Below are 18164 nucleotides of genomic sequence, written 5' to 3'. Positions count from 1 at the left end.
AGGTTGTCACACAGAGGAGGGCCAGGATCTCTTCTCAATTATCCCAGAGTGCAGGACACGGAATAATGGGCACAAGTAGCAGGAAGCCAGATTTCAACTGAACATCAGGAAAAACTAAATGCTAAAGTGGTACAACAATGGAACCAATGACCTAGGGAGGTGGTGGGCTCTAACGCTGGAGGCATTCAAGAGGCAGTTGGACAGGCACCTGTCGGGTATACTTTAATTTGAATCCCTGCATTGAGCAGAGGATTGGACTCAATGGCCTTATAGGCCCCTGCCAACTCCCTCTCACCTTAAGCTTGTTATGGCTGGTGTGGTGATGCTTCATTCACTTTTGCTGTGCGGACAGGCACTGCAAGACTGTAGTAGTGTGATGTTGTGGTTAGTAGCACATGGGGGAGGGACCAGGGTTCAAATCCCCACTCAGCTGCATGAAGTTCACTGGGTGACCTTGGGCCAGTCACTATCTCTCAGCCTAACCTACCTCACAAGGTGGGTTGTGAGGAGAAAATGAAGGGGATAAGGCATGTACACTACCTTGAGCTTCTTGGGAGGAAAGGTGGGATATAAATGTAATAAATAAATAAATAAGGAATACAGCTTCAAATGCCGCGTGGAACTAGCCTTGTAGCCCCTTTTCCAGCTGATTGCCAAAGGGCAATGCCTCAGCAGTGTGGAAAGGTCTTCCTAGTATGGAACGGCCTCTGAGGAACAGCAGCAATCCATTTCCACCCATGTGAACATCCACTTTCCCCTAGCAGGGCCCCTCTGAACTGATGTTTTAATGCAAGCATAGTCTACAACATATTCTTAACATAATAATGGTGCATTCTTATTATTTCATTTCATTTCATTTATTTATTTGTGGGGGATCTGTTCTGCTATTGTTTGTACTGCAATGCTCCCCCCAAAGCCACCACGTTATTGCTGTCTGGAAGGGCTGTAGCGCAACAGAAGCAGGGCAAAAATAAACCAGAACATTTGTGGTAATAAATAGTTAAGGGAAGTAGCAGGAAATTAGGGCATGTCCATAGACTGGAAATGAAGCGGTGTGGCAGCCACACAACTTTTGCAGGCACCCCCCCTCCCGGCAACAGCATGGTGAGCACAAATCATCAGGAATGCACAATAAAAGTGTCCTTGCTCCCATTTTACAGATGAGGAACCAGAAGCTGAAGCAACCCTATACAGCGCATTAAACACACCCACCCCGTTTATTTCCGTTCGGCTTCAGTAAGGCGTTGCAAGGCTGGGCAGGCGGCGGCTGCGAAGAGCCTCCGAACGCGGGCTTCCCCTCTAGTCCTTGGCCGCGAGCCTGAGCAGAATTTAGCGGGGGGAGGCGAGACGGCCGAGGAGGGGGCCGGTTGCTCGTGGAAGCCGCTGCTGGTGGCGCGGAGGAGAGAAAGACCCACCTCCAGGGAGGGAGGGAAGGAGATGGCGCTGCCGAGTTCGCAGCCAAACTTTGCTCCTCCACCCGGCCGAAGTTAGCTCTGGAGCGGGACGCGGCTGGCAGCCGTCTCCAGCCTTCGCTCGCAGGAGCGCCCCCCCCTAAAAAAACAACCCCCTCCTCTCTTCCTCCACCCCCCTTCTCCGGCGGCGGCAGCAGCAGCAGCAGTCCCTTCCCACCCACTCCGAAAGTGGCGGCGGCGGTGGCAGCGGCAGCAGCAAGTCTGCCGATGGGAAGCCACTAATCGCAGCCAACTCCAGCGGCTCTTTTCTCCCTCCCGGAGCTTGTCCGGCCGCCCGGCGCCTGCAGGATGAGCGATCAGCCCTGGGGAGCCTCCCGCAGCCGTCGCCCCCGCCCAGGCGGCGACTCCCTTAGGGCAAAATGAGCGACTATCCGCAGAAGGAGACGCCGATCTCGCGCAAGCAGCGGCTGATGGCCGCGATCGCGTCCGGGGACGAGAGTGCAGGAGCCGCGGAGAGCGGCAGCTGCTATCGTGCCGAGTCCCCGGCGGCGGCAGCCGCGGCAGCCTCCGCCTCCTCAGCCGCGGCGGCGGCGCTGTGCTGCTTCATCTGCGGCGGGGGGATCAGCCGGGGCAAGGAACTGAAGCTGCAAGTGAAGTACGCGCGCGACAACCAGCCCTTCTTCCCGTTCCTGCAGCACCAGGAGCCGGCGCCCGGGGCGCAGGAGGTGACTCCGGAGGGCTGCGCCGTGGTGTGCGCCGTCTGCCGCTGCTTCCTGGCCGAGCAGTGGGATTCCTTCGAGCGGACGCGCACGCCGGTTGAGAAGCGCATGTATTGGCTCAAGCGGCCCTACCAGTGCGACGGGCCGGCGGTGGGAGTCGGCGGGCTGCGCAGGGCCCCCCAAGAGTGGAATCTCTCCTACGCGCTGGGCGCCGACGACGAACGGCGTCCCAGCAGCAGCAGCGGCCGGAGCCAGCCAGCTGAGGACGACGACGACCTTTCCTCCCTCTCTGACGCCGGGAACCTCTCGGAGCCCGACCTGCGCTCCCCCGGCCGGGAGACCGGCGTCAAAGGCAGCCCCGGTTACTGGCGCGCCAAAGAGCGCGCGGTGCCAAGCGCGCACATGGGCAGCAGCGCCAATTACCGCGAGTGGAACCAGCCGCCGCCGCCACCCCCAGAGGTGGCGGCCCCCTTGCGCCCGGGGAACGGCCTGCCACCGGCAGAGAAGCCTAAGAGGAAGAGGCAGCGGCGGGCACGACTTTGGGGGACCGAGGGGCCGATTTGGAGAGGTGCGCCCGGGGACAGCAGCGGCGGGAGGATGCCGAGGGCCTCCCCTGCAGGGGGAAGAGGCGACGGGTCAGCGGGCCAGCGGCCCCCGGGCGAGAGTGGCCGGGAGCTTTCCAGCTATTGCTCCTCCGAGGAGAGCGAGATCAATATCACCAGCGACGAGGAGCAGAAGGAGAATGGCCGTGCCCTCCCCGCGCCCAGGCCGCCCCGGGGGACAGAGCCACCGTCGTTGGGGGAAGCCGCCTGCTACGTCTGCGGCACCCCTTTGACGCCGGCTTCCCAGCACCGAATCCACGTGCAGAAGCAGGAGAAGGCTTCGAAGGCGCCTTTCTTCCCCTTCCTGTGGCTGCACAGCCCGCCTCCGGGGGCTTTGCCCATCAGCACCGCGGGGAGCACCTGGGTGTGCTCCTGTTGCTTTGCTTCCCTCGTGCAACAGTGGCAAAGTTTCGAGATGGCGGACGTGCCTGTCCTGCAGCGGCTCTACGTGGTCCCTCTGAACGCCGCCGCGACCCCCAAGGCGAAGAGGGAGATCCCTCCAAGAGAGGAGTCGCTCCCGGGCCCCCTGCAGCTCTTCCAGCAAGCCTGCTACCTCTGCGGGGAGGATTGCGCCAAGGACAGCAGGCCTGTCTCTGCCAAGATCACCAACGGCAATGCCAAAACGACCATGCACTTTCCCTTCCTTAGCCTCCTCCCCTGCCCTCCCAGCGCCAAAGGGCTCAACAAGCACTGGGAGGTCCGCAGCTGTCGGAAGTGTTACAGGGTGCTGCAGGATCTGTGGGCCATGTACCAGGCTTGCCACAACGAGGAGCTCATCACTTCAGTGCAGAGCTTCCTGGGCAGGTATCACCAGGTCTTTTCAGCCGGGGATTGCAACAGTGTTGCCACCAGGCACCCAAATTTGGCCAAACCCGGCCTGGTGTCCATTTGCTATATCTGTGGAGCTGAACTGGGGGCAGGCAAGGAGTTCCAGCTCAGTGTCAACCCGCCAGGCCGCTTTGGGGAGAAGGAGCCATTCTTCCCCTTCCTCACCGTTTACCCACCGGCTCCTCGGGCCAGGCCTGCCGATTCCACGGGGATAGTGGCCACGTGCGTGCTCTGCTACCACGACCTCTTGGGGCAGTGGCTGCAGCACGAAAGTAGCTGTTCCCACCACCCCAGCAGCGCCTGGTCCAGGCAGTACAAAGTGGAGACCTTTGTCTGCTTCTTCTGTAGGCAAGAGAAGAAACGATGCCTTGGATTAAAAGCTGTGCAAGTGGCCCGGCTGCCCGTGTTCCTGTGCTCCTTACGGGTGCCCAGTAGCTTGCTGGTAGATGACGGGAAGCAGCTGATTATTGGAGCCTGCCCCGAGTGTGCCGTACTGGTGCTTGCTGGCAAAACCACCGCATCCAGAAATCTCTTTGTTGCCCCTGCAATGGCACCAGCTTCTCTCCAAAAGGTAAGCCTTCTAGACAACTGTTCAGTAGAACTGGAGTTATCTCCTGTTGCCCTTAAGCGAGCTTTGGTTGGAGGCAGGTGCTAAGCTGGTGGTGTCTAGCAAATCTGCCATCCCAGAGTCATTGACCTCATGGCTTAAAAATGCACACAGAAACCCGTGGATCTATGTCAAGGTGCATGGGATTACTGTCAGTATTGCTCTTGTTAAAAAGCAAGCACTGGTTTCGGAAGGCTTTCTCTCAGGTGGCTCATTCAAGACCACAAGCTGAAAAGAATTCTAACACGGGTGCGATTCCACTCCTGTTACTAAATCCTTTTAGGGATTAGTTGCACATTAGCTTTTTAAAGCCCTAAGAGAACTCCACAGTTTTCCAGCTACCATGCAGAGTGCTTTCTCCCTGGGGAGTTTTCTCTTCATGGCCATATCAGGTTTTCCTCATTCCTCACAGTGCTCATTCATGTATCTGCGAAACACAGGTATCACTTCTGGAAAGAATCCCAAAAGCTGAGCCGTAGTTATCTGTGGCAAGTGACAACGCAATGCAGAGTCTTATGTCATAACAAACAAGTAAGTGGTGCACAGGAGTTTCTGAAGAACACTTCCATGCTATTTCATTATCTCTCTTATGGTTTGGGTTCCTTACAGCAAAACCTCGCAAGTAAGTCCACAAAAGTTAGTTATCTGCTAAACGTGTGCTAAAAGCCACTTAAAAACATGGGAGCCCCAGTTACAGAGCTCAGTCTTCTTCATCTGGATCCTTAGCGGCCCACCTGCCTGCCTACCCACCTGCGATAGGAATGTGTGGCTTAACAGGAAAACTAAACTGAGAGCCGGCATTTCTGACTCATCCCTGCCTGGTTGCTTGAAGGCAAGTCCTCAGGTGGCTCTGTGGGTGAGTGGCTGTTGACAAGCCAGCCTTAGTGCCTTTAATTTTACATACTAGCAATTTACATTTGTCTTGTTGGTATAGCACAGTGGGGAGGAGAGCCTGGCTGGGAGTCCAGAGCCTGTGAGTTCAAATCCCCGCTCATGTCTCCTGGATGTCAAGGGCCAGCTAAAGATCACCCCCACAGTGAGTGGCTCAGGGGTTACGTGCCCTGCCACCTGTGCAGCCGTGGGCAAGCTGCATAGTCCCAAGGAGCCCAGTTGCCCCCCAGCTGGCTGTTGCGGACAAGGAAGGGGCTGGCTTGTGCAGCTGTGGCAAGCTGAGCAGGCCTAGCCAGCTAGGGAGGACTAGCCTCAGAGGGAGGCAAGGGTAAACCCCCTCTGAACACCGCTTACCATGAAGTCCCTATTCATAGGGTCGCCATAAGTCAGGATTGACTGGAAGGCAGTCCATTTCCATTTTACAAATCATACAAACTCCAGAAATAAGATCTACAAATGCTCTGGACCAATGCAGCTGTTGGACAGATGTTTGCTGGGTTAAACAAACAAACAACCTCCGTTTGTCTTGTGGATGGTTGCTTTTGTAAGGAGAGGGTCAGCATGTGGCCCTTCCTTTTCTTTAGTCCAGAGCCTGTTAAAAAATGAAGGACACTGTGCAGTTGACATTGCAACCCCGACTGTTGCCGTGAAATGAGGAGGTTAGCACACACACAGCCATGAAGCTCCCTGGGTGACCTTGGGCCAGTCACTGCCTCTCAGCCTCAGAGGGAGGCAATGGTAAACCCCTTCTGAATAGCACTTACCATGAAAACCCTATTCATAGGGTCACCATAAGTCGGGATCGACTTGACGGTAGTCCATTTCCATGTTGTTGCTTGGACTTGCAGAGGTGCAGTTCAGCCCCATAGAGTGCAGGTAGCCCAGTGCTGGCCTAGCAGCAGATTCCCAAGCATTAAAGACAAGGTCTAAACCCTGCTGGTCAGTTCAATGTGGAAGGTGGGAAAGTAGTGGAGATCGGACTCCTAATTAAATCTGGGAGCAGCCAGGGATGTCAGCAGATGGGAAGAGGGTTGCCATTTCCCCCCTTACTTTTATTGACCCTGCCCCTATGCCTCTGACACCAGCCTGGCATGCACAGATCTAGCAGGTGAATTTTTCCCAGCACTTTATCCCCATGCCAGGAAAAGTTTCACTTGCTAAATGCCAGCTGTATCACCAGCTTTATGCTGCTGAAAATGTAGCAAATTATGCAACAGGGTTTTGTGAGGGGCAGTTTGCAGACATTTTAAAGCCAAGAAGCGAAAACTGTCTTGGGACTGCAGTATGTGGAAGACCAGGCTTGTGGAGAAACACTTTTCTTTGAATACAGGAAAGAGAGAAAGAAACTTCTGTGTCGTCGTAGCATGCAGTTGCTCAATATGCCCTGGAATGACAAAGGTCTTCATTTCTGTGCAGTGGCACTTTTTTCTTGCATGCGCTGGGCACACTTCATAGCAATTTCCTTAACCAGCCTGGGATGCAGTATTTCCTTCATGCAGAATCTCTTTGCATTCAGTATCCTTATGAACACATGGTTACCTCAACCTGGGACCCAGCCTCCACATTGCACACAGATAGACCAGCATGTGGTAACGACTCCCTACAGGAATAGCGGCTGTCTTTTCTCTGGTTTGCACATTACAAGGGAGCCCAGAAAGAGAATGCGTGCACAAATCACTCTTCCTATTTGTGTGCTTCCAAGGAAATGTGCAAAGGTGAAAGTCATGCATCGACTACATGGTGAGCTGTGTGAGAATGGTCCCTACATCTCAGACTTACATATCTAGATCCCAGGGCATAGTCTGAAGGCATGTGGTGCAGCAACCTTGCTGAGGCTAAATAGGTGTAGGTCTGGATGGGAGACTGCTTCAGTTCATCATGGGAGAAAGGCAGGGTATAAGTGTAATGAAGCATTAGCTCATCATGGGAGAGGTAGTTTGCATTCCCATGTTCATCCCAAAGTAAAGAAAGTGGACATACAAGTCATTGGGGGCAACTGTAGCTGATGCCCAGAGTGTTTTTATAACTAGGTTTTCTATAACTAGGTTTACAAATAACATTGCTTTAGCAACGATAGGATTTGTTCAGTTTCAACTGCTTTTAAAGTGTTGATTTCCAGGTCACACAGGCAAACCATAAAGCAGCATGGATGCTTTTCAGTACTGCCTTGTGGAACTGTAAAAGGAATAGGTCGACCCGCTGCCAAGGGTGACAAATTTCTTGGTCTCAGAGAAAGCTTATCAAGATATTTGTGTCACTGAAAGCATGCTCCCCTAAGATAGGAATGTCTGCGGGAAAAACTGGAAGTCTCAAGACCCTTGGAAGAGGTCTTTCCAACCTGATTGGCTTCTTTCCCTCCCTGTGGGACTGTGTATTTGTAATCTGCAAGTCAGCTGTGTAAGAGGAGGGAGAGATTTTCATGCTCCTGTGACTTAAGAAGCCTTCCAGAGGGCTGTTTGCTTTTCATCTGAGCTTCCATCTCCTTGGCTAGAGGGGACAGCTGCTGTTAATAAACTCATGCCAAGGCCTTACCCGAACAACATTGCAGGACTGTAATAAAATGTGATCTAATCTTTGAGCTGCCTTCCTCACCCTGGGCTCACCACTGAATCCAGCCCCACTGTATAGAGACTGCTGTAGCACATTCAGTACTGGCAGGGAAAGGCTGTTTGGGTACATTTTATCTCCAAATCCTTTCGTTTGTCCGGAAACAATTTTGCCATGAGCAGGCGGGGGCTAACAATCCTCTTCAAAGTAGGGCGAGGAGGAAGCCTGAGCTTTTATGGATTTGCGTGTTAGCATTGTTCAAATCAGCTCTGGGGAGAACTTTGCAGCCCCTGACTTGTGCTAGAAACCAGCAGTTGCTTCCAAGCCATATATGTGAGATGCAGTGCCCTGCTCCGCTTCCTCTTCACCCTGACTGCTTCCTTAGGAATTGCTAGCTCACAAGTGCTGCAGAGATGGCAGTTGCAATGACTGTCAGAATTCTCCCTTTTGTGCAAGCCTTAGAAGCGGAGGAGCCTTTCTCAGGAACCAGACCATCTTTCCCCAACACGGTCCACTGGCTGGGGCTGATGGGAGTTGTAGTCCAAAACTTCAGGCTGGGAAAGGCTGGTCTGAACCACACAATCCTACATCTCTGTGGCTTCCTAATTCTGCTGTACTCAAGGCTTCTCCTCAAACGTCTGTTTCTCCCAATGGTCCATGGATGCCTTTCCTGTCCCCTTTTCCTTCAGCTACCCTGCCACTGGCCTCTCTGTCCCCTTAGGTTCCCTGTGCAGAGGTTACTCCATTAGTCCAGGTAAGGCCCCATCCCACCAATCTCAGTCTACCCTGAACCAGCCCCCACCTGCCTGCCTTCTCACTAACAACCAGCCTGTCACCCTCCTCCTTAGACTCGGTGTTGCCCTTGCAGAAATCCAGGGAGGAGGATATGGACAAAACCAGAATTAGTTGGCTCTGCCTCTCATTGGCTGGGACTCGACCAACTGTTGGGCTCCCTGCCTTCCGCCCCACCAGTTCTTGTGAGCACCAGCCACCACTGCTGCTAGGGCCTCTTCTCAGTCAGCAGTCTAGTCCTGAGCCACCCGCCACTCAGCTCTTCTTTGCATAACTCCTGTATGGGCCTTTAATCCTGGTCAAACAGACAGCTATCTCTTCTCTCTCAGAAGCTGGACTGTGAACCTTTTGTTGCTTTGTTCCCCGAGTAATTGGAATGTTCTGTGCCACTGTTCCAGCTGAGACAGTTGGTGTCAGAGGCGTCGCTACTGCAAGCACCCTACAGTACAGATATCCCTGAAATGGGAATCTCCCTGCAGCTCACTGGAGTGCTTTGTAAACACTGGAGTGCTTAGTGGCGTTCACGTGAAAAGGGCTTTTTATCCCAACTATTAATCTGTTTCTCTGTCTTTGCCCTTGCCAGCAGAAGTGGAGGCAAATTCAGAAGTGCAGGGTCTCTTCATGATAGTCACACCACACTCCCTCACAACTATGCTCCCTTTCCCACTGTCCCTTGTCTCCCTTGCTCTCCCTGTCATCTTGTGAGTCCACACTCCACCACAACAAGACGGTTCTAGAAGCCAATCAGTGTGAAAGGGGAGGCTGCATGTTACCTACTGACAAAAGTCTTCGCAATGGCTGATTCACCTCCTTTCACTCTGATTGGCTCCAATCAGCAAGAAAGGACAGTGGCTAAAACACTCCCCTTTCATGATGATTGGCTCTTGCATCAAAAAGCCACAGGGCTACACAACCCCGGAGGACTACACCCTCCTTGTCGGGGCTGCTATAACGGAGCACCTTGCAAGATTTTAATTCACTGGGACTCTGATTGGTTGGGGTTGCTTGTGCAGTTGGGCTGCCCAAGGGGGATGCTGCTTTGGAGAGGCTACACTGACTCATTGTTTCTGCCCCAAAGGACAGAAAGTCCTCCTTCATACAGCACATAGTTGAACTATGAAATTTGCTCCCATAAGAAGTAGCGATGGCCACCAAGGTGGATAGCTACAAAAGAGGATTAGACAAATTATAGTTCAAATATCAGTGGCTATGTGCCACAGTGGCAAAGTTCTACCTCCCCTGTTGGAGGCAGTATGCCTCTGAATGCCAGTTGCTGGGAATCACAAGTGGGAAGAGTGCTGTGGTGTTCAAGTCCAGCTTTTGGGCTTCCCATTGGGACATCTGCTCCGCCATGGTGAGAACAGGATGCTGTACAAGATGGGCCACTGACCTTGATCCAGCAGAACTGTTCTTAAGAAAGATGGTGTACTCCTGATCTGTGCACTGCCTTTTTGTAGCATCCCAGTGGGAAACAATGGGAGGATGCGCCACCACCTGCAGTAATTCTTTACTAACCTGCTTACCAGGACCTGGGCAATGGGGTATGCCCACTAGTAAGACTGAGCTAAACCGATTGCATGTGAATGACAGCATTGTTCTCTCGTTCTGCTCAGTGGTGGAAAAAAATATTTTATTTAATTTAAAACATCTCTATGCCGCGCTTCCAATGCTCAAAGGTGTACGATCCAGTAGGAAAACTGACAGGCTAGGCAGGAAGACTAATGGCTAGGTGGGAAATGTGTGTCTTGCAACCCCTCCTCTCCCTTAAAATCCAACACTGTGTGGGATCCACATATATCATGGGGGAAAGTGTGCTCCACAGCCTTGACGCAACTGATGTATAGGCTCCACTCCCAGCTGCAATGGTCCTTGCCTTGCATCGAATAAGAGCATGAAGCAGGGGTGGGTTATTTTATTTTTATTTTCAACATTTAACATTTGTATACCACTTAGTTACCAAAGCCTCTAAGTGGTTTACATAAAACCTAAAATATGCATGACAGTTATCAGTAAAAGCCAATTCCAAATATACATAAACATAAAATCTTTAGTTAGAAATATACAGTGTGGTGTAGTGGTTAAGGTGTTGGACTACAACCTGGGAGACCAGGGTTCGAATCCCCACACAGCCATGAAGCGCACTGGGTGACCTTGGGCCAGTCACTGCCTCTCAGCCTCATGAAAACCCTATTCATAGGGTCGCCATGAGTCGGGATTGACTTGAAGGCGGTACATTTACATTTTATGTATAAGAAAGAAAATTTTCTGTTAAAATGCATGCCAATCTCACATGTCTGGGTAGACCTCCAAAGCCAGCGTGGGCCCTGATATGACGACAGACAGTCTTTAAGATAGGGGTGAGGAAACTCCGGCTCTCAGGCCAATCTTGGCTCACCACTGGGTCCATCTCTGCCCATAATACCATTCCCCCAAACGATGCTGATGCCATTCCAATGGGTGGGTGGAGTTCAATCCTGCAATGGCTGTGTCTGCCATTTCTCCATGGGGAACAGGCAGACACAGCCAAAGCAGCCGGACTCTGCTGCCCCTTTATGGCTGAGCACCTTCCAGCCTTTGCAAGCATTTCTCTTTCAATTTGCTGGGCAGCGGCTGAAGGTGTCAGAGGAGGAGCACATGCTATGTGCCTTGGGGATTCTGATACAGAAACAAATGAGATTGGTGTGTGTGGGATAGGAGGAATCATCTGGAAATAGCTCCTTTTACAATTCCAGCAAAATGCACGATGGGGCTGCTGTCAGTGTAGAGGAGCTGAAAGTGAGATGGCAGAAAGTCCTGTCTATTTCTAACAGTACAGATTTACACGGATATAATGCAGGTAATCCTGGACAGCATCTACCAGTCACTGTAGTAGACAGTGCTGAGCTAGATGGACCAGTTGTCTGACTTTGTGTAAGGCAGCTTCCAGTATTTCTGTGATATAGGCCATGGTTTGTTTGGCCATCTGTAGTACAGCTCATGGATAACTCATGGTTTGTCGATGGCTTTAACAAACCATGACTTAGCACCGTGTGCAAACCAGACCACTGAATTAAACAATACTGTAGCACAGGCATGTAAAAAGCCACTTTCATGGTGGCCTGTGGCAAGTTCTAATCAACACTGGTGATCAGGAAGCTTTACTAAACTTGACTTGGTTTCCCCACCCCTTTTCCAGACCATCAATGTGCTGTTAATTTGTGCAGACTGACTATCAAAAAGAGGTTGTTGGCTGGTAACTTATTTGCAAGGCGGTTGTAGAATGGAGTGAGCTGCTTTTGTGTTCTATAATTGCCCCAGCTGTGAAAATCAGTCCTGGCTCCTCTTCATTCAGGAGTTCTGTGTATTCCCTGCTGAATTTGAAAGTTTAGAATCCTTTTTCTGAAACCCAACTTGTTGCTGTGGCAGCATGCAACTACGTAGTTGCGCTAATGCAACAGTTAGTGCCAGCGCAATGGGATTTCCCCCCCACCCTCCTCCCGCATGTTCCCTAGCTGTCTCTAAATCTGCTCTGGAGGGTTTGGGAAAACCCCAGATCAAATCTGGGGGGGGATGCGGGGGAGAGAACATTCTGTTGCTAAAGGAGAAATCCTTGCACTAATAGAACATTCAACTTAGCGCTATGTTGAAAACAATCCTGTGTTTTCACTTGCTGTTTTTCTTAAACTGGGGTTTCCTTTCTTCCTTGGCTAATGTCATGAGCTTATGGAGTGTGTGTGTGTGTAAAATATTCTCTGCTGGGACAGGGAACAGGTGCTGCTGCTGGAGTGTTTTACCCACATATGAAGTACTGCAGAGCTCGTCTGTCATCGCATGAATGTCAGCAGGAGACACTCACATCTGTTTCCCTGTAGCATTTGTTATCAAGAACGAAGGGGCGGGGGGGGGAGAGAGAAATAAGAGCTCTGCACGTCACTTCAGCAAAGCAGTGGCACTTTGCCACCAGAGTGTTTGTTCAGGACTTCAGGTGGCCGCCGTCTGTCCCCAGTGTTTTCAACATAATAAGTACCAGCCACATTTCTTGGTTCTTGGGGTGCGTGTGTGAGATGGAGGTGGGAGGCAAATGGGTTGTCATGTCACACAGGCTGCACTTTCCCCACCCCTCTCGTTTCTGGCGTACTGTTGCGCTCCTGATCAGCAGTTCCTGCTTGTTTTGGCAACGGGGAGAGCATCTGCTTCAAGAAAGGCACATGGAAAAACTTCCACTTTGGCACTGTTGTCTGACTCACAGTTCTAAACTTGCAGCTCTCCAAGTGTCTTCCACGCAAGGAAGTGAGAGAAGGGTGAAGGGCACTGGGGATGGTGGGAAGCGTCCTGGAAGGGCCAAGCTAAGGCAAGAAGGGAGAGCAGATGTCAGAGAATCTTGTACACGGTGTTAAAAAAACAAAACAAAGCTACCCATGTGACTTGGATTAGTTGCTCCTTAGCAGATTCTGACATCTTTTGCCTGATGTTCCTGTAGTCTGGGCAGGGCTTCCCAAACCATGGTCTGCAGACCACCAGTGGTCTGCAAACTTCATTCAGGTGGCCCGCGGCACGTCTGGAAAAAATGCAGTTAAAAACCATACAGCGCCTAGCACCGTGCATTACAGTTGCTAGTACAGGCAGAAAAACCATTAAGACCCTCAGCAATCCTCAAGTGGTCTGCGGGGGAAAATGATTGCGATCTCTAGAGGGCTCTGTGGCAGTGCAAGGTGGAACCTTTCCCTGCTTTGTGGGATGGCATTGACAGTGATGGTCTAAGCCACATGTGGGCAACCCACAGACCACATCTGGGAGCTGCTGGAGAGCTGCTGCCAGTCAGTGTAGGCAATACTGAGCTAAATGGACCAGTGTCCTGAACTCTGTATAAAGAAGCTTCATCTGTTCCTCCTCTAGTTTTGAGCTAGTGTTCTCTCTGCTTGTGGAATACATGAAACCTCCGAACACTATTCTTCAGAAAGTGTGGAATGGAAAATGGAAATGGACTGCCTTCAAGTTGATCCAGACTTATGGCTACCCTATAAATAGGGTTTTCATGGTAAGCGGTATTCAGAGTGGGTTTACCCTTGCCTCCCTCTGAGGCTAGTCCTCCCCAGCTGGCTAGGGCCTGCTCAGCTTGCCACAGCTGCACAAGCCAGCCCTTTCCTTGTCCGCAACTGCCAGCTGGGGGGCAACTGGGCTCCTTGGGACTATGCAGCTTGCCCACGGCTGCACAGGTGGCAGGGCACGTAACCCCTGAGCCACTCCCTGTGGGGGTGATCTTTAGCTGGCCCTTGACGCCCAGGAGACACGAGTGGGGATTTGAACTCACAGACTCTGGACTCCCAGCCAGGCTCTCCTCTCCACTGTGCTATGAGTGATCCTTAAATGAATGAGCGAGAATGGACCAGGGGACTGGTATGCATGCTTCACCAGTTAATCCAGAATAAGTTATTTTGTGCTGTTCAAGTGGTCTGGGAATGAGCAATGTGACATACTTGTTAGGATGTTTCAGGCTCTTAACTTCTTTTAATACAAGCAAAATACCAAGCAAGCAAGTTGTCTGTACAGGAGATTGCACAACCTAGAATCGTTCTGAAAGCTGTGTCCCCAATTGCTTTCCTTGCTGCAACAAGTACTGAAAATTCCTAGGTGCCAGCACCAACTTTCCAGGTGCTGTGCGACAAAAGAGCTGGGCAACTAGTGAAACAACTGCCCATTTTTCCAGCTCCAACTCTTATCCAAAAACCCCAGGACAGTTTCTTTGTAAAACCTCTTTTCAATTGTGTTTACTGGCTGGAATGTCACAGATGCTAGTTTTTATTTGGGAGATGGGCCCGGCTCTTTTGGAGAATGTTTTTGGCTAATTGGGCAGTTTTATTCTTCTCTTTTGGCTGATGTTCTTTTGATGGGCCTTGTCTCTTGTAATCCTGTAAAAAGGGCTTTTGGTTCCCCACAAACCAGACAGTGCCTCTAAGAAAGATTTGCTCCCAAGTCCTCTTTCAGTCCGGAAGAGGGCAAAAGACGAGATAATGTGGTATTGACCATGTTGAAGGTATGCTTGAATGGACAATACATGAGGTTTCCCACTTGTTTTGCAGGTCTGCCTTTTTTCCCTTTCTTTAAATTTTTTTAGAGGGGTGTGTGTGCTTTGTTAACACTTAAAAATCCCAAGCACACCACAAGGGTAGGGTTGGGAGTAAAAGCAGGGCAATTGCTTGATAGGAATGTTATTTTCTTTTTAAAGGCCAGATCCCTCAACAAACCCCGAGTAAAAGCCCATGGTCAAAGCCTGCTGTTTCTAAAGATTAATCTGCTTCCCTAGTACAATAGGCCATCCTTAGCACAAAAGGTCATTTTACGATATTTTCCCAGGAAAGAAAGGGGGTTCCCCATTTAGACAGGGTGCTCTGCAACCACCTCCAGGTCAAGGGAAATGGTAGGTGAAAGAGGGAGCAGACTAGGGGTGGAAATGTATTTCAGGCTCATCCATGTTTGTGCAAGGCTAAATTCATGTTTCATGTTCCCAGGCACTGTTGTTACATTTCTAAAGGATGAGAGACCAGTCTATGGAGGGGAGTTGAGCAACTAGCAAGGAAGGAGATCCAAACTCTGCTGTCATATCTCAACCGGGGGGGGGGGGGAGCTCCAGACATCCTTTTTATTGAGCATTTGTGATGATGTGTGCTCATGATGGTGTTGGGGCAGTTCTATGTGATTGTATTTTTAACACTGTTTGTGCCTGCAAAACGTTTGGGGCCACATACTACTTTGTTTCCAATCAGTTCCTGTCTCGTAGCTTCCTGCTGAAATCCTGTAACTTTTCATATTACAAATGCTCCAGAGTTGTTTTTTATTACACTTTTGTTGTGCTATACTGCAAGAGTGTCCCTCCAGACAGCAATAATGCAGTAACATTGGGGAAGCATCACAGAACAACTAATAAAATGGAATGATATATAAATCCAGTATAAATCCAGCACCAAAGCACTATTCTTGCATCAGTGACATATTGCAGAATATACCTGCAAAAAACCAGGCTGGAGGGCCCAGGTCAGACCTGAGAGAGGAAACTACGGACCAACCTACTCGACAATGGCGACCCATGATCCCATCTCCTGCCTCCATAACATTCTGCAAAGCAGTTACTGAGCATGAAATAGATTCAGGATAGGACTGTACTGGGGGAGGGATTCATACTTCCACTCTCCCTGTGCCATTTTTACAATTAAAATTATGTGTCCAAAGCTGGTGTTTGCCTTGTTAGGGAAAACCTGGATGATCTCACAAGGCTGAAGCAGAGATATGGAATCAGAGAAGGCAAACAGATTCAGAATTATATTGGACAACCTTGGGCATGGAGAAGCAAGAACTCATCATCTTGAGTTCCTTGGAAGAAGGGCAGGATAAAAGTGTAATAAATAAATAAAAGGGAATAATAAAATAACTATGCAGTGAACTCAAGTCCCTTGCAACCGCAGAAAGGTCAAGTTGAATAGATGGAGAAAAGAGTTAGATATAGTTATCATACTTTGGACACATAATGAGAAGACGTGATTCACTAGAAAAGACAATAATGCTGGGAAAAACAGAAGGGAGTAGAAAAAGAGGAAGGCCAAACCAGAGATGGATTGATTCCATAAAGGAAGCCACAGACCTGAACTTACAAGATCTGAACAGGGTGGTTCATGACAGATGCTCGTGGAGGTCACTGATTCATAGAGTCGCCATAAGTCATAATCTATTTGAAGGCACATAACAACTACAACAGGGCTCCTCCAGAGGACCTATTTCATCCTGATTTGCTTGAACAAAGCTTACAGTTTTTATTGGGCGTTGTCCTGATTTGTTTACGAGGTGGTTATACAGCAATGAGCATTTATCCTGATTTGCTTGCAGAGTGTTTATGTGTCTTCCTCTTAATTGTTTGTTCATCTCACCCTTTTCAATGCATTTTCCTGTCACTTTCCAAACTGTAAAAAGCCTAATAACTTTTTAAAAATGGATTTGTTGTGCTCAGGCAGTGGAGCCCTTTTAAGCTACTTTGATTGCTCAAATCTAAAGTTCCAGTACGTGGTTGAATCCCTCCTGCAAACTAGTGTCAGTCTGGAGGTGCCCTTATATTATGTGTTAGGACTTGGCACCAGGTTGGCCAAGGCTGGTTTCCAAGATGAGTCTGAGATTAGCTGTGAAGGTAGCTGAACAGTGGAACAAACCGTTTAAGGAAGTTGTGAAGTTTCTTTGCAATGAACTTTTTCTAAAAGAAAACAAAAAATGCTGGGGCAGGTGTGCAGTTCTTCTGCTTTCTACTGACACAGCACAACACTAACCTTTATCATTCTGTCCCTTGCTTTTATTCCCATTTTATAAATGGGAGACATGCGGAGAGAGTGGGACTCATCCATGCCTATATAACAAATCCTTGGGCAAAGATGAGCTCTCAGATCCATGATTCAGTGCTGTATGTACTAACCCTGTGGCAGAGCTTGGCAAAGTTACTCTTTTGAACTACAACTCCCATCAGCCCAATCCAGTGGCCATGCTGGCTGGGGCTGATGGGAGTCGTAGTTTAAAAAAGTAACTTTTCCAAGCTCTGCCCTGTGGGTTCCCAAACATTTCCCCCCCACAAACCACTTGAAAATTGCCGAGGGTCTCTGTGGACCACTTCAGTGATTTTTTCTGTCTCTTGTAGCAATTCTAATGCACTGTGCTCAATGCTGTGCGACTCTTAATTTTATTGGTTATTTTATATCTTATATTTTATTGCATTACACTTTGAATTCCATGAAATTCTGTAGAATTCATATGGTAAGTGTTCTTCACAGACATGCCATGGACCACCTGAATGAAGCTTGCGGGCCAGTGGTGGTCCGTGGATACCGTTTGGGAACTCCTGCATTAGCCCACGCAGCCTCTCAGCCATGCCCCTCTTTCAGATAATAGAGTATTTTTCTTCAGATAAATGCCCAGTTTTCATACTCAGAGAGCCAGTGTGGCGTAGTGGTTAAGGTGTTGGACTACGACCTGGGAGACCAGGGTTCGAATCCGCACACAGCCATGAAGCTCACTGAGTGACCTTGGGTCAGTCACTGCCTCTTAGCCTCATGAAAACCCTATTCATAGGGTCACCATAAGTCGGAATTGACTTGAAGGCAGTACATTTTTTATTTTTCATACTCAGAAAGTGCCTGTCATCCCAACCTGCAACATCAGTCTGCCTTTAAACGCCTTTGCCTTGCATATTCTTTCTTTACCTTTCTTTTTCCTGTTCAGCTTTCTCCTTCCCTCTTTCCCCCCAAAGGTGCTCCCGGTGTAACACACCCTAGGTAAGGTCACAACCGCCAGCATTTGGAACCTGGAATGCCTTGTCATTATCCTTGGCATTCACTGCAGCTAACTTGCAGATTCAGATAATTGCAGAGTTGACAATGTGCCTGAGGGAGAGGCTGGCGGAGCAAACACGCGTCTGTTCTTTTCCAGGCCTGATGCCTAGGGACAGGGTGAGTGACAGTCCACGTGAACCTCCATTGCAGGGACCTGGAACGGCATTTAAAGGCATCTCGGCTCCCCGATGTGATTGATGGTGGCCTGCAGGCCCAAGCGGCTGTGGGAGGAAACATGCTGGTGTGGAACAGCTGGGGAAGGGCAGCCGTGAAGGTCATGAAGTGCCTAGGAGGCCGCTGGGGGGGGGGAGGAGAGCATATGGGGATAAGCTTGGTGGGTTTGCTCCGGCTGGGGGTTCTTTATGGTCCTGCAGAGAGCAGCCAGGGCTTTGCTGTTCATTAGCTACTGCTGCCTGGGAGGATGG

General features: G+C 50.1%; 1 protein-coding gene across 2 annotated transcripts in view; it reads left to right on the top strand.

The window, feature by feature from the left end:
- Positions 1–1397: 1397 nt before the first annotated feature.
- GSE1 (Gse1 coiled-coil protein) overlaps positions 1398–18164 on the top strand; it is a 428843-nt gene continuing 412076 nt past the window's right edge. Inside the window, exon 1 of one of the 2 annotated variants that reach the window (XM_061594424.1) lies at positions 1398–4132. In XM_061594424.1, coding sequence (XP_061450408.1) covers positions 1832–4132 — 2301 coding nt within the window. In that variant the 5' untranslated portion in view covers positions 1398–1831. The remainder of the gene's footprint in view (positions 4133–18164) is intronic. The other variant, XM_061594423.1, reaches the window with a different exon arrangement.

Source organism: Rhineura floridana, chromosome 13 (genome assembly GCF_030035675.1).
Source record: "Rhineura floridana isolate rRhiFlo1 chromosome 13, rRhiFlo1.hap2, whole genome shotgun sequence".
Classification (NCBI taxonomy): Eukaryota; Metazoa; Chordata; class Lepidosauria; order Squamata; family Rhineuridae; genus Rhineura; species Rhineura floridana.
The sequence above is the reverse complement of the archived record's forward strand: the minus strand, read 5'-3'. Positions and strand labels throughout refer to the sequence as shown.